Source organism: Colletotrichum spaethianum (genome assembly GCF_022836535.1).
Source record: "Colletotrichum spaethianum MAFF 239500 DNA, contig26, whole genome shotgun sequence".
In the NCBI taxonomy this organism is placed as follows: Eukaryota; Fungi; Ascomycota; class Sordariomycetes; order Glomerellales; family Glomerellaceae; genus Colletotrichum; species Colletotrichum spaethianum.
The window spans coordinates 487,376-501,255 of NW_026054796.1; the positions used below are offsets into that span (position 1 = coordinate 487,376).

Sequence of the window (13,880 nt, forward strand, 5' to 3'; positions counted from 1 at the left end):
TTTCAAGCAGGGGCGAAACATCGGAACAACTGGTCCTGGGAGGGACATTATGCCAAGCGTTGTGACCTGGCAATATTGAATAAGCTATACAGTATTCTTTCCTATTCATTAGTTTCTGACTCAGTCACTGTATTCCTAGCTTGCGCGTTGCGCGTTGCCATGCCATCGCTACACATGACAATTGAACTCGGTCCAGGACCATATTCTATCCAATTCCTTGACAGTGGGGGAAGCCCGCACCAACAAAGTACAGAAAGTAGACGGATCGAGGCTACGATGCTCCTCCCATGCAACCCCCGCCCCGCGGATCTGCGACCCCCGGGCTCGCTCGCCGCTTCGCTCCAGATTTACCCCGACGTCCCCTCACTCTCCTCGAACAACGCGGGGAAATTCTTCCATCGTCCACCACGAAGGTATCCGGTCTGCTGCAAAACCAAGACGAAGAAGCCAAGAGATCTGCAACCGTGCCAGCTGAAATAACACCGCCGCGCCGCATACGACATCACAATGGCAGGGCCACGCTCACGCCCACTCGTCCCTCCGGCCTGCTTCTACGATGGCGCGCTTCCTCCGGCTCGCCCTCTTGCTCTGCCCTCTTCTGGCCTCGGCTAGCACCACGGACCCGGACCCATCGCGGCGGTGGGAGGCTTACATCAAGAGCCCAACGTCGCGCACCGTCCTCCCCAAAGAGATCCATGCCATCTCCGGCGCCGCCGAGGTGACCTCCGCCGACGATGGCACTTATATCCTCTCCCTCCAACCTGGCGGACAAGTCTCCCTTAACTTTGGCTACGTCGGCGGTCTCCTCTCCATGACGACGGAGACGGACGAAATCACCACGGAGGACTCGTCCGGACCGCACTTCTCCCTTGCTTTCGCCGAGTCCCCGGTCTTCGTCCGCGCAATCTCAGACGACACCGGCGCGGTCCCAACCCAGGACTACGACAAAGCCCTCAACGTAACCCTCACCACCGCCTCCCCTTCCCCCTACATCATGCCAACGGAGCGATTCCGCGGCGGGTTCAAGTTCGTCACGGTCCACGCCTTCCGCCCCGTCACAATCTCCTCGATCGTGTGCCACCTCGGCTACTCCCCCTCTCAGGACGACCCTAGCGACTACTCGGGCCACTTCTACACCCCGGACGACGACCTCCTCGTCAGGGCGTGGTATGCCGGCGTCTTCACGGCGCAAACAAACATCGCGCCGCCCAACACCAGCCGCTGGCTCCCGCAGGTCAAGGACGGATGGGCTTACAATGCGACCCTCGGCGCCGAAGGGCCTATGCTCCTCGACGGCGCGAAGCGCGACCGCGCAGTGTGGCCCGGCGACCTCGGCATCGCGGGGACGACCGCGTACCTCGGCCTCGGCGACGTCGGGCTCGAGTCGGTCTATTACGCCCTCGAGACCATGTTCATCTACCAGAACGCGTCCACGGGCGCGCTGCCCTTTGCGGGCCCGACGACGGGGTCCTGGCGCCGCGGGGCAAGGAGCGATACATACCACGCCTGGACGCTGATCGCGTGCTTCAACTATGCGGTCTTCACCTCGGATCTTGACTGGGTGGCTTCGCGCTGGGGGAACATCTCGGCGGGCGTGGGGTACATCGTCCGGGCGCTCGGCAACGACGTCGGCCTCGCGGAGCAGGTCGAGCCGAACGACTGGGCGCGGCTCGGCGGCGGCGGGTTCAACAGCGCTCTCAACGCCTTGAACTACCACGCGCTGTACACCCTCGCCAGTCTGGCAGCCGACACGGCAACGGAGGACAACGGACGCGGGAGGCAGGCCGAGACATGGGCCGCCGCCGCGGCGAGGTTGAAGGAGGCTTACAACACCGTCCTCTGGGACCCCTCCGCCTCGCTTTTCCGCGACAACGAGACCGAGGCCGGCGCGCTTCTGTTCCCACAAGACGGCAACGCCCTGGCGCTCTACTACAACCTCACGACCTCCCCCTCCCAAGCCTCCGCGGTGTCCACCGCCTTACTCCGGAACTGGAACCAAATCGGCCCCGTCACGCCCGAGCTCCCGGACACTATCTCCCCCTTCATCTCGAGCATCGAAGTCCTTGCCCATTTCACGGCCGGGAAGCCCCGCCGCGGGCTCCGTCTTGTGCGGCGCACGTGGGGGTACATGCTCGACTCCCCCTTGATGACGGGGGAGACGCTGGTAGAGGGGATGAGCGCCAACGGGTCGCTTTACTACCGCTCACAGCGGGGCTACAATTTCGACGCGGCGTACACGTCGCTGTCGCACAGCTGGTCGACGGGGCCGACACAGGCGCTGAGTTTCAAGGTCGTCGGCCTGGAGGTTGTTGGGTGGAAGAAGTGGGTGTTCAGGCCGCAGGTGGGGGACCTGAGGAGGGTTGAGGCCGGGTGGAGGGATGCCAAGGGAGGAGCGTTTGGGGCCGTGGTCGTGATCGAGGACGAGAGCGTCTTGGAGGCGGAGGTTTGGACGCCTGAGGGGACCAGTGGGACGGTCGAGGTTTTGAGCTGTCAGGTTGTGTTGGTTGACGGGGAGAAGTGGGACGGGGGCGAGATCAAAGGTGGGAGGACGAAGGTACGAGGTGAAGGGTGTCGGACCAGTTGTTGAAGCTGATACTGGAGCATCCAGTCGAGTTGAACTCTGGAAGCCGCGAGGTGCAAATTGCATTAAACCACAGCGGAAGCAGCACATGAGGTCGATTATTAGAGTTGAAAAAACCATCAAGACATCAACAAGCGGCTGTGTGGAGTACCTGAACGTGTTCTCGTAAAGCTAGTACACCTGAGTCGTGGATGTAGCCTACGGCCGCCATTCACAAGATGGATAACGCAACACACTTCAGTGTCTCGTAAAGCGACAAAACCAAAGAGTAATCGACCGAAAAACCAAGTTCATAGCATAGTGCTTGTTCAGAAACGATTTCTCGGATAGCGGCGCAAAAGGAAATGCCCCCTCACGGGATTGAACCGTGGACCTTCGCATGACGAACAAGTACGAGTGCGACGCTCTACCACTGAGCCAAAGGGGCTTGTGAAGTTATGGGGACTAGTATGAAAATAGTTTATCAAGCGGGGCTGGTGACCCCTAGCTTGCCCAAACAGGTCGGAGTCAGTCTTCCTGATCTGCTATAGCAGACACTCGGCAAGTGAAGCTGCGCCGAGTTGGGAACGAGGCTCAACGGCGACGAAGACGAACAAGCAGACTCGTAAATCGAACATGTAGAAAGCGCAACATAAGGAGTGCCATGGGATTTCTGAGTGGTGTGGGCAAAGTCAGGGCGCGCGGTATCAAACATTCGAGGTCGAATCACAAAGATTGAGATGGTGAAAAAAAGCATGTCTTAACGTTCCAATTCTGTGCGTCTACCTCATCTGTCTCATGATCATGACGGGCTAGCTAGAATACACCCATACGTCTAATATGGGGAGGGAATTATGGAAAACATTCCGAAGCCGCAATTAAAACCGAAAACCGTCCAACTCCAATGAACTTTTCTCTGGTATCCCGTTTTTCATCCCAAAGATCCTTTAGTCAACCTCCTCCATGGCGCTGTCGCCGGTCTCGACGGCAGGCGTGTCAGCGGTGGGCGCGCTCTCAGTCTTCTCCTCCTCCTCGTCAATGTTCAGGCCAAGCTGGACAAGCTTGTGGATGCGCTCAGCAAAGCTGGCGGGCTCATCAATGGTGAAGCCAGAGACGAGCAGGGAGGTCTCGAACAGGAGCTGGACAATGGACTTGACGGTGCGGTCGTTCTCGCCGTCGGTCTCGATCTTGCTCTTGAGCTCCTTGATGATGGTGCTCTTGGGGGAGATCTCGAAGGTCTTCTTGGAAGACATGTACGAGGACATGGAGGTGTCACGGAGGGCCTGAGCCTTCATGATACGCTCCATGTTGGCGGACCAACCGAACTGGCCAGTGCGGATGGCGCAAGGGGCGCCGGTGAGCTTGTGGGAGACAACAACCTTCTCGACCTTGTCGCCGAGAACGTTCTTGAGGCTCTTGGCAAGACCCTCGAACTCCTTCTCCTCCTTCTCGCGCTGGGCCTTCTCCTCCTCGGTCTCCTCGAGCTCGAAGTCCTTGGTGATATCGACGAGCTTCTTGCCCTCGAACTCCTTGAGCTGAGTCATGGCGTACTCATCAATGGGGTCAACGAGGTAGAGAACCTCAAAGTTCTTCTCCTTGAGAGAGTCAAGGAAGGGGGACTTGGTGACGGCCTTGATGGACTCGCCAGTGATGTAGTAGATGTTCTTCTGGACCTCGGGCATGCGAGTGACGTAATCAGTGAGGGAGGTGAGCTCATCGCCAGACTTGGTGGAGTTGAAGCGGAGGAGCTTGGCAAGGATGTTGCGGTTCTGGGAGTCCTCGTGGATTCCGAGCTTGAGGTTCTTGGAGAAGGCAGAGTAGAACTTGTCGAACTGCTCCTTGTCCTCGGCGATCTCCTGGAAGAGCTCAAGGGCCTTCTTGACGATGTTCTTCTTGATGACCTTCATGATCTTGTTCTGCTGAAGGGTCTCACGAGACAGGTTGAGGGGAAGGTCCTCAGAGTCGACAACACCCTTGACGAAGCCGAGCCACTCGGGGATGAGGTCGGTGGCATCGTCGGTGATGAAGACGCGGCGGACGTAGAGCTTGATGTTGTTCTTGGTCTTCTTGGTCTCGAACAGGTCGAAGGGAGCGCGCTTGGGGACGAAAAGGATAGCGCGGAACTCGAGCTGACCCTCGACGGAGAAGTGCTTGACAGCGAGGTGGTCCTCCCAGTCGTTGGAGAGAGACTTGTAGAAGGAAGCATACTCCTCCTGGCTGATGTCCTGGGGGTTGCGGGTCCAGATGGGCTTCTGCTTGTTGAGCTCCTCCTCCTCGATGGAGGTCTCCTTGATCTTCTTGGTCTTGGGCTTCTTCTCCTTGTCCTCCTCCTCGTCATCGACCTCCTCAATCTTGGGCTTCTTGTCATCGTCCTCAGTGGCCTCAGTGGTCTCAGCCTCCTCATCAGGAACCTCCTTCTCGGTCTCCTTGGTGACGTGGAGGTAGATGGGGTAAGAGATGAACTCGGAGTGCTTCTTGATGACCTCCTTGATCTTGGCCTCGTTGAGGTAGTCGGTCTGCTCATCCTTCAGGTGGAGGATGATCTTGGTGCCGCGGCCAAGGGGCTCACCCTCGGTGTCGGGGGTGATGGAGAAGGTGCCACCGGCGGAGGACTCCCAGACGTACTGCTCGTCATCGTTGTGCTTAGAGACGACGGTGACCTTGTCGGCAACAAGGTAGGCAGAGTAGAAACCAACACCAAACTGACCGATCATGGAGATGTCGGCACCGGCGGTGAGGGCCTCCATGAACTGCTTAGTGCCGGAACGGGCAATGGTACCGAGGTTGTTGACGAGGTCCTGCAGTAGTTAGCAACTGCGTGGGTTGGTTGGGGATGCGCAGCAGAAGGGTTGACTTACAGCCTTGGTGAAACCAATACCAGTGTCACGGATGGTGAGGGTCTTGTTCTCCTTGTCGGGGATGATGTCGATTCTCAAGTCCTTGCCCGAGTCGAGCTTGCTAGGGTCGGAGAGAGACTCATAGCGGATCTTGTCCAGAGCATCGGAGGCGTTGGAGACAAGTTCACGCAGGAAGATCTCCTTGTTTGAGTAGACGGTGTTGATGATGAGAGACAGGAGCTGAGAGATCTCAGCCTGAAACTCGAACGTCTCGGGGTTAGACATTGTGATGGTGGATGTGGGTATCTAGGGCGTAACGGTCGTAATTCTAGCAGCAGCTGTTAGTTGGTGGTTTTGCTTAGACGGATGGTTGGCGGTGAAGTTGGCATTCGAGGAGGGGCAGGGCGGGGGCCGGGAGCCTTGTCACCAATTCGACGAGTCAAACGGGAGGACCGTCCGTTTTTTCTCTCGAATTGGGTGCAAAACAGAAACGGAAACGTTGAAGTATAGTCTCTTCAACGAGGCTGACGCTGAATTGCAGAAAGCCTGGGGAATCCAAAGGAGGGGTGGCGTCGGAGATGCAACAGCATCGAGAAGCGGCAGGAGGGCGCGGGGTGGTGGAACAAGCTTACCTTGAGAGTGTGACTACTCAACGAAATGTGGCAGTTCTTTCGCTGCTACGAATCGGTCTTCTTCTGATTGTTGGATAGGAGAGAAGAGAGAAATTGAAGAAAAGGGAGGAGAGGATTGTGATGTGAGGAAGAAAAAAGGTCAGAGAGTCGAGACGACGGCGGAAGGAGGAGGAGGCTAAAAAAGAAAAGCGTCCAGCAGAGAGAGGGACCAAAGCAGCGACGCTCACCCCCCCAGCTCAGAAATTCTATACGATTCCATCACCTCCAGGCCTTCCAGACCCTTCTCTGATTCGCTTGCCCTGCCACCACAGCAACCGTGCGGGGCGCCATGATTGGCTGATCGGAGGGCGGCCACCTTGTGGGACTCTGGGACTCTGGGACGGGGCACTGGGGTCCCTTTTTTCGTGCCTTCCACCTTCCAGCAGATGGAAAAGAAGAGAATGGGAAGGCACAGCTGGCATACTTCGGTACCTGTAGGCTGCAAGACTGCAAGCCTGCGACACGCAGCGCCTGCTGCCCATAGCTTCCCCGGCGTCCTGCCTCCTGGCCGGCCCTTTCTGCCTACCCGTGTCTTTGCCTCCTTGCCTCCCTGTGGAGAAGATAGACCATTGTCTGTCCTCCTTTCTTCCGTTTTTGGTGTCTCTTTTTTTTGTGTGGAGGATATCCGCTACTTGCCCCTCCTAGGACCTTGTCTTCTTTGCCTGCGAATGCCTTCAGGTGTTCCCGTGTCTTCCACAATTTACTGGACACTTCTCTCTTCTCCATTGCTGGTGGGTATGGACGTGTGTACACTACATGCGCTGGACTCTCTGTCTCGGGATGATAGGGCGGAACAAGGCGGCACCGGGCTGCATGCATCGCCTCCTCTTCTTCCCCAAATCCCCCAATCCCGCTTCTTGGTGCGTCTGGTGCCTGGCCTGACGCCTATTGTGGAAGCTGGAGGCCCTAGGTTGGATTCTCCCCCAAAGGTCCCTGAAGTCCCCTAAGTTCCATACCCGCCAACGAGGCTGAGAAAAGCGAGGCGTGTCGTTTCCCCCATGTCCATGGCCACGTAAATCACATGTCCCGGTCTCGGCATGGGGGACTGAATCTGCCCCGATGCAAGACATGGGCTTCTGAGGTGCTGCTCTGCCTTTTGCCAGTGCATCGCGTCCCCCATGTTCTGAATCGCCCGGGCATTTGGCAGCGTCCGGGGTGCTGTTGCACGGTCCATATCTTTTTGCAACTTCTCTTCTCAACTCTATGTAGAGTGAAGCTCATGCCTTGGCAACAACGCAGAATGCAATTCGAGCCGACTTAGTGGAAGTACTTTCTGGGCGTCTAAATCAACTGGAAAAAGATGCTACAAACACCCTGCCATTCCAGACACCAACCCCTACTGCAAGTGTCTGATTCCTCGTTCAGCTCCAACTGCATCTCGGGGTCAGCGGACACCTCCAGGCTTCAGGCTGCCTCTAGCGAATGCAGGGGATCCGCTCGCCAGCGATGCTTCTAGAATCTGCTCTATCAAAACTCATAGCATCCCTCCGGAACCAGCAATGTGTACGTACCTCCACAATGACAAAGCCAGAAGCAACACAACCCAACTGCTGCTCCTCGAATGCCAAAAGACATACAGGGATATTGATGATTCTACACTAAATAAAAACACAACTCGGCCCCCCTCTGGCCTCCGAACACAGTCAACGACCGCGTCCACCGCGGTTACCTCCGGGCAGTGGCCGACCGGATACCGCACTACGTCCACCGCCCGTCCCGCCTCAATCTCCACAACCCCGGCGAACATCTCCTGCAGCGTTGCCGGCACCGTCCGGTCCGTCACCGTTACCATGTAAGTCACCGGGATCCTCCTGTACCCGGCGTACGTCAACCGCTCCTCAAACGGCGCGCCGGAATATTCGGGCCCGCCCAGCTTCTCTCCACCGTGGTGCGTCAAGCAGCCGGCATAGTTGTCCGACGTGCTCGCGCCTAGCATTCCTTCTACCGCCTCATTGACGTTCTGCCCTTCCCATGGCACGATGCCCGCAATGAAGAGCATCCTCACAACACCTCCGCGAGAGACTCCCATAAGCTCCTCCCGCCCGAGACCCCTGACACACCCAGACGCCACAACGGCTCCATAGGAGTGCGCGACGATGAGGACGTTCTGCCCTTCACGGACCAGTCCCTCGATCGTCAGTCGCGCGTTGGCTGCGTCGTCGTATAAGCCCGGAGTTGCCGCCGGTCCGGCCCCTCCGATGAAACTCCGTGAGGAGGGGTTCTGGACGACGACAACGACCTCCGGTCCGAGTGCCCGACATGACGCCGCGAGGAGCTCATAGTGTTGCGGCGAGCGGTATGCGTCCGGGATGATGACAATGGCGGCGTTTGGGCGTTGCTCGCGCGGTCGCTGGACTCTTCTCTGGTTGGAGTTGTGAGCCATGTGTCGATGTTTTTGCTTGGGGATGTGATGTTTCTTGCTTGGCGTCTTGATATGTGTTTCTGATGGCTTGGTCTGGTCAACATGCCCCTATGATTCCACGAAGACTCCCATGCTACCATTTCAATTGCCACTTCTGATGTAAACCCATCAACATCAAGAGGCCTCTCACCAATTCATCATGAGAACGGAATCCCATAACATCTGAGCTGCTCGGTCATCCCGTCACGCATGCAATGGTTCAAGTTGTTACTTCCCTTCTTATGGGGCCAAATTGCTTCGTCGACGACAAAACACAGCAATCCCGTTTGGTACCGGTCCTCAAAATAAGAGGCAACCGGGACCTCCTAACTGGCGTGCTGTGCTAGACTTGGCAGCAACCCGCCAAGCCACTCACAAGCGCAGCCTTACGGACCCCGAATCCCCCGTGCAACTACCACACTCTTTCCGCAAAAGTGCCGCTCGTAACTGGCCCGAGGCTTTGACAACGCAGTCCTGCCCACTAGCCCGGTGTAAGCTGCAGCAAGCACAGATTGGTGGGGCAGTGCAATGTGATATCGCGGGGTCTCTGACACCCAAAAAAAAAAACGCCATTGTAGACGGCGCGAGCATGTCACGATATCAGATTTGCGGACTTGGCCGAGGACGATTTGCTTCATCGCCGTAGACTCCGAGTGGCTGCCTCGCTTCTTGGCCTTGATGTGCCTGGTGTTCGAATCGGAAAAGGGCGAACCCGACGTCGTTGCGGCCCTTGGGCTAGTCCACGGACCGTCAACAGAGCTCCCGGATCCCGATAGCAGAACGGGCCTCGACCGTTCTTGAATGGGCGGAGTTTCACATAGTATACACTCTATCGTCTTTTGTACACGGTCTAATACACAATGCCATTCGGATTCCCGTCTTCTCCCCGAGCATAATACACCCCTTGTCCCACTCGACCTTTCGCCTCACTCCTCGCCCTTGACCAGGACCTCTCCCAAGGTCCTGTACCGTCGATCCGCGTAAACAAGCCCAAAACCCTCTCCCTCGCCCCTGAGCACCCCTTCGACTTCTCCCACGATGACAACGTGGTCCCTCACCCTCACCATCCCCTCCCCGAGAACCTTACACTTCAACACATACAGAACCCCCTTGCCCTCCAATACAGGCGCCTCTCCGTCCTCCTCGCAAACCTCGACGCCGTCTGGTAGCTCCCTAAAAAGCCCCTCGCCCGCGGCGTTTCCCCTTGTAAACCACTCCGCGACCCGCGCGCCCTCTGCGCCCTCCGCCAGGACGTGAACATTGAACAGTCCGCCCTCGTCTTGTATCGCTTGTAACGTCCGGCTGGGAGTCCGCACGTTGAACGTCACCAGCGGCACGGGCTCCATGCTCAGCGACACGAAGCTCGACATGGTCATACCCCGCGGCTGGCCCTTGCGGTCCGTCGCCGTGCAGACCACCACGGAGTGCGCCAGCCTGCGCATCACCCCACGGAGCTGTTCCGGGAGCTCGTCTTTCGGGTTGTGCGTCGACGCCGGCGGCTGAGAGGGCTCGGTGCGCCATGTCGGGGATCGTTGTGTCGGCGAGGTTGTGTGAATCGCTCGGCGGGACTCGGAGGTTGAAGGAGGGTTACGGCCGACGGGCCATTGCGAACTCTGTAGGGCTTGAACATGTGCTGTGATGCATCAGTAGCTGCCGCCGACTTCGAAAGAGAGTGGGAGCGACTTACAGCCTCCGACCAGGGCCCTCCGTGCGCCCTCTACTCCGGTCCTCGCCCGGCCCGCCCGGCGCACCGCCGTCGCAAGCACACGAGCTCCGCTCATCGCATGCGCCGTACCATTTCCCGCTTTTACGGCTCTGGGAAGTGAACGATCCCGGATAGAACAGGAGAATACGTTTCGTAGCGAATCGGCGGAAAGAATCAAGTCGCCTGTAAGACCGGTGCGTGATAATTGCTCTCTTAGCCGTGATTTCATGACCTAAGAACCCCCCTTGCAATAGCTCCAGCTCCGGTGATGTAAATCCACCTCTGTCAAAAATCCCAGAAAAATCACCTTATCGATAAGCCACGACCCTGGGCCGCCGAGCTGACCTGACCAGACCTTGACCGTGCACGGAACTCCCCGGCGCCGACGAACCGAAATTTTGGTCGCTCGCGCAAGGAGTCGGCAAGAACAACGGCCAGACGTGTGCGTGTGTGCATCACCAAAAACGCTTCAATTCTCCTCCCACGCCGAACTCTTCGCCTCACCCAGCTCCCGCCGCGCGCTCTCGACCGCCCAATTCGCGCGTCAACCCGCTTCCGTCTCTTTCCGCCCGGGCAATCGAAGTCCTTTCCCCCCCCTTGGGAGACGAATCAACGAAACGAAACGAACCGAAAAAATGGGCAAGCTCCCAACCCACCTCCCGCGGCCGACGAGCCTCCTCTGCCACCGGCCCAGAACGTCACTCTCAATCACCTCGTCCTCTTCGCCTTTACCCTACAACGCCTCGACCCCGGTGCAAAGGACATCCCTCACCCAGACCCGCGCCGCGACCTTTGTCCCCCGCCCGCGCCGTCCCTACACCTTCACCCAGCTCGTCCAGCTCTCCGACGGCAGCACCTACACCGTCCGCTCCACCTCGCCGGCCCCCCTCGTCCGCTCCGCAAAGGACTCCCGGAACCACGCCCTCTGGCAGCCGTCCGACAAGTCGCTCAAGAACGTCGAGGTCGACGAGGCCGGTAAGCTCGCCGCCTTCCGTGAGCGTTTCGGTCGCGGCTTCGACCTGGCCGCGGAGCCTACCGAGGAGGAGATCGCTGCCGCGGCTGCGACTGCGGCTGCTGGCGGAAAGGATGGGGCTGCCGCGGCGGCCGCTGCCGCCGAGAAGAAGGCTCCCGCCAAGCCTACCGAGGAAGACGATATCTTCGACATGGGCGACTTGATCAGCGGATACGCGGCGATGCAGCCCCAGCAGGCGGCCAAGGAACCCCCAAGAAGGCGGCGGCAGCGGCGGGCAAGAAGGGAAAGAAATAAACAAGAGGCATGACAAAACGACACATCACAGCAAGAGCGGAGGAGGGAGCCTGTACGATGGGAATAGACGCAATGGTGTAAAAAAAACCTGTGAGATTTTGTTTTCTTCAGAGCGCCAGCTTCCGGGCTAGAGAGAAGAGAAGCGTGGTCGGAGGGAGGCGGATTACGGGAGAGCCCCCATACCCCAGGGATTCTTCTACTGTCATATATGTACAACAACAACCACAACCAAGAAAAGGCTCAAACATGCGCTTGTTCCAACTTCATTCAATGGTCCCAACTCTCGGCCGACGGGTCGAAGAAGAAGCCGCTGCTGTGACGCGTGGGAATGATGTAGTGAAGCTTCGGGCGCCGGATCTCGGGCTTCTAGTCAGAGTCGTCGTTGATGGTGGCGCGAGCACGGTCGATGGCCGTGTCGCCGGGCGGCTTGTTCGAGGACTGGATGACGGGTGGCCGGTAGAAGACGGTCTCGTCGTCCTCGGCGTCCAGCTGCATCAGGAAAGTCTCCCACTTCTCAATCAACTGTTGCTATGTGTTAGTGCTGTTTGGCGGACGAGTGAGAATAGACATACCTCTTTTTGTGCCTCAACCGCGCTCTCCAAGAAAGTCTCAACTCCGCTCTTGAAGTCCTCCACCTTCTCCCGCTCGAAGCGGTCCAGCTCCGCCCTCATCAGGCGGCCCATGTCCTCGAACAGGAGCCTGGCCTGGTGGACCTTCCGCTCCGCGTCGCCGACCTCGGCGCTGACCTGGTTCAGCCGGTCCTGCTGACTCTTGCCTTGCCGCAAGAGCTTGTCCTGAGAGCTCTTCTTCTTCTGAAGCTCAGACTCAGCAGAGTGCCACGAGTGGAAGGCCTTTTGTCTTTGGCTGAAGGCCTGTTTGACTGACCCGATGAGACGGATGTACTCCTCAATAATGATGCCAAAGGTCAAGACATCCTGCTGGGCTTGGCGGTCGTAGACGTCACGGATGGTGAGCTGCAACTCCGAGAGCGCATCGAGAGGCCCTGACAGAGAGGGCGAAAGCTCGACCGTAGACAGAGCGTGGAGAGATGCCGAAAAGTCGCCCGCAGCCTCGGCCATCATCTTACGCTGGCCGACCATGGTCTCCATAGCCTTGAGCAGGGCCTTGAGCTGGTTCTCGAGCGCATCGAGGTAAACCTTGCGATCATGAAACCACTGCAATTCGTTAGAGCGAATCACCTATACAAAACACAAATACTCACGTCGTCCTGCTCGACAAACTTGTTACTGCTGCCAACACTAATACCCAGACTGCCGAGAACACCCTTGCTCTCGCCGGGAATCGGGTCCCTCCGTTCCTTGTGCTTGACGTCGACGTTGAAGGACTCACTCTCGAGGAAGAGCTTCAGGTCCGCGTCGTGCTGCAAGGTAGGGTGGGCGGCCGTCTTGTTCAGCATCTTCTCCAGGGCAGCCCGGCGCCCTTCGACAAAGTTACTCTCAAAGCGGCCGACGGCCTGCTTCTCTGGTGGAGGGGGGACAACGACACCCGGGTTGTTGCCGTGCAGCGTGTTATACAGCCAGAGGAAGTCGCGGTATCTGCGCTTCACCTCGAACTCGGGCTGCTTGTAGGCCTTGGAGGAGGTCTGTCGGGACATCATTAGCGCGAGCTCGGCCGCCTCAATACTCTTCATAGAATATAGCCTACCTTGGTCCGCACAGAGTAGACAATGTGCGAGCTGGTCAGGTCGCCGACCTTGTGCGGGTCTCCCACGGTGATCTGGAAGCTCGGTTTGCTAGCCTGCTCGACGCTCACGCTGGGCTGGGTATGCGTCCGCACGGGGCTAGGATGCGCAGCCTGGACGGGCGGCGGCTGCCTCGGGCCCGGGGGACGGTCGTAGTCGACCTCGTCGTCGTCGATGTTGTGCGGGTCGACCGGGCCGGAGCGGCGGCCCTGCTGGGGCGGCATCGTCGTGCGGATCACCATCTGCTCCTTCTGCGGCGGGACGGGCGGAGCATCCTGACCGGCGTCAGCGCCATTGTCGCCGGCGGCGGGAGCGCCGAGAGGGCCCAGGGGACCGAGGGGGTCGTCAACAGCTTCGAGGCGGGTGGGCTGGGCGGAGACGAGTCGGCGGACAGGTCCTGAGCGTGACGGACGGGAGGCAGACGTGCCCGTGCTGGGTGCGTCTGACTTGGCCGAGGTCTGCGAGGTCGACTGCTCATTCTGGGAGGGCGGTTGCGACGAGGGCTCGGATGTGGGCTGCGAATCGCCCCATGGCGACTCCTCGAGAGGATCCATCCTTGGGTGAATTGATGCGCAATTATCGGGATGCTCGTGGGAACGGATTCGAAGGAGTAGAACGCAGAGCTGCGGTTAACCACGAGTGCGGCAAAAGGGCAGGCGGGATGTGGTTTCGTGGTGGAGGTTACGCAAGGCAAAGAAGGTAAGGCAGCACCAGCAGCAGCACGGCCGGTTCTGGTC

The 13,880-nt window shown here is 58.6% G+C and overlaps 6 protein-coding genes and 1 non-coding gene across 7 annotated transcripts; 2 read left to right on the plus strand and 5 right to left on the minus strand.

The window, feature by feature from the left end:
• Positions 1-556: 556 nt before the first annotated feature.
• Positions 557-2,587, plus strand: ColSpa_09094 (uncharacterized protein; the record flags this gene model as incomplete). The annotated part of the gene is made up of 1 exon (XM_049275306.1): positions 557-2,587. One exon carries the CDS (start codon positions 557-559, stop codon positions 2,585-2,587), a length of 2,031 nt encoding a protein of 676 aa, XP_049131263.1.
• A 339-nt stretch (positions 2,588-2,926) lies between these two features.
• Positions 2,927-3,008, minus strand: ColSpa_tRNA_245. Its single transcript is given in 2 exon segments — positions 2,927-2,962; positions 2,973-3,008. It is a non-coding gene; the product is annotated as a tRNA-Thr (tRNA).
• A 499-nt stretch (positions 3,009-3,507) lies between these two features.
• On the minus strand, positions 3,508-5,682 carry ColSpa_09095 (heat shock protein 90; the record flags this gene model as incomplete). Its single annotated transcript, XM_049275307.1, has 3 exons — positions 3,508-3,948; positions 4,903-5,358; positions 5,419-5,682. 3 exons carry the CDS (start codon positions 5,680-5,682, stop codon positions 3,508-3,510), a joined length of 1,161 nt encoding a protein of 386 aa, XP_049131264.1.
• Positions 5,683-7,733: 2,051 nt separating this feature from the next.
• Positions 7,734-8,451, minus strand: ColSpa_09096 (uncharacterized protein; the record flags this gene model as incomplete). The annotated part of the gene is given in 2 exon segments (XM_049275308.1): positions 7,734-7,766; positions 7,777-8,451. Coding segments are annotated over 2 exon segments (708 nt in total).
• Positions 8,452-9,395: 944 nt separating this feature from the next.
• Positions 9,396-10,250, minus strand: ColSpa_09097 (uncharacterized protein; the record flags this gene model as incomplete). Its single annotated transcript, XM_049275309.1, has 2 exons — positions 9,396-10,102; positions 10,157-10,250. The coding sequence occupies 2 exons, from the start codon at positions 10,248-10,250 to the stop codon at positions 9,396-9,398; spliced, it is 801 nt and encodes a 266-aa protein (XP_049131266.1).
• A 559-nt stretch (positions 10,251-10,809) lies between these two features.
• Positions 10,810-11,454, plus strand: ColSpa_09098 (54S ribosomal protein L36, mitochondrial; the record flags this gene model as incomplete). Its single annotated transcript, XM_049275310.1, has 1 exon — positions 10,810-11,454. The coding sequence occupies one exon, from the start codon at positions 10,810-10,812 to the stop codon at positions 11,452-11,454; it is 645 nt and encodes a 214-aa protein (XP_049131267.1).
• A 353-nt stretch (positions 11,455-11,807) lies between these two features.
• Positions 11,808-13,697, minus strand: ColSpa_09099 (vacuolar protein sorting/targeting protein 10; the record flags this gene model as incomplete). Its single annotated transcript, XM_049275311.1, has 4 exons — positions 11,808-11,963; positions 12,014-12,616; positions 12,664-13,086; positions 13,107-13,697. 4 exons carry the CDS (start codon positions 13,695-13,697, stop codon positions 11,808-11,810), a joined length of 1,773 nt encoding a protein of 590 aa, XP_049131268.1.
• Positions 13,698-13,880: the final 183 nt, after the last annotated feature.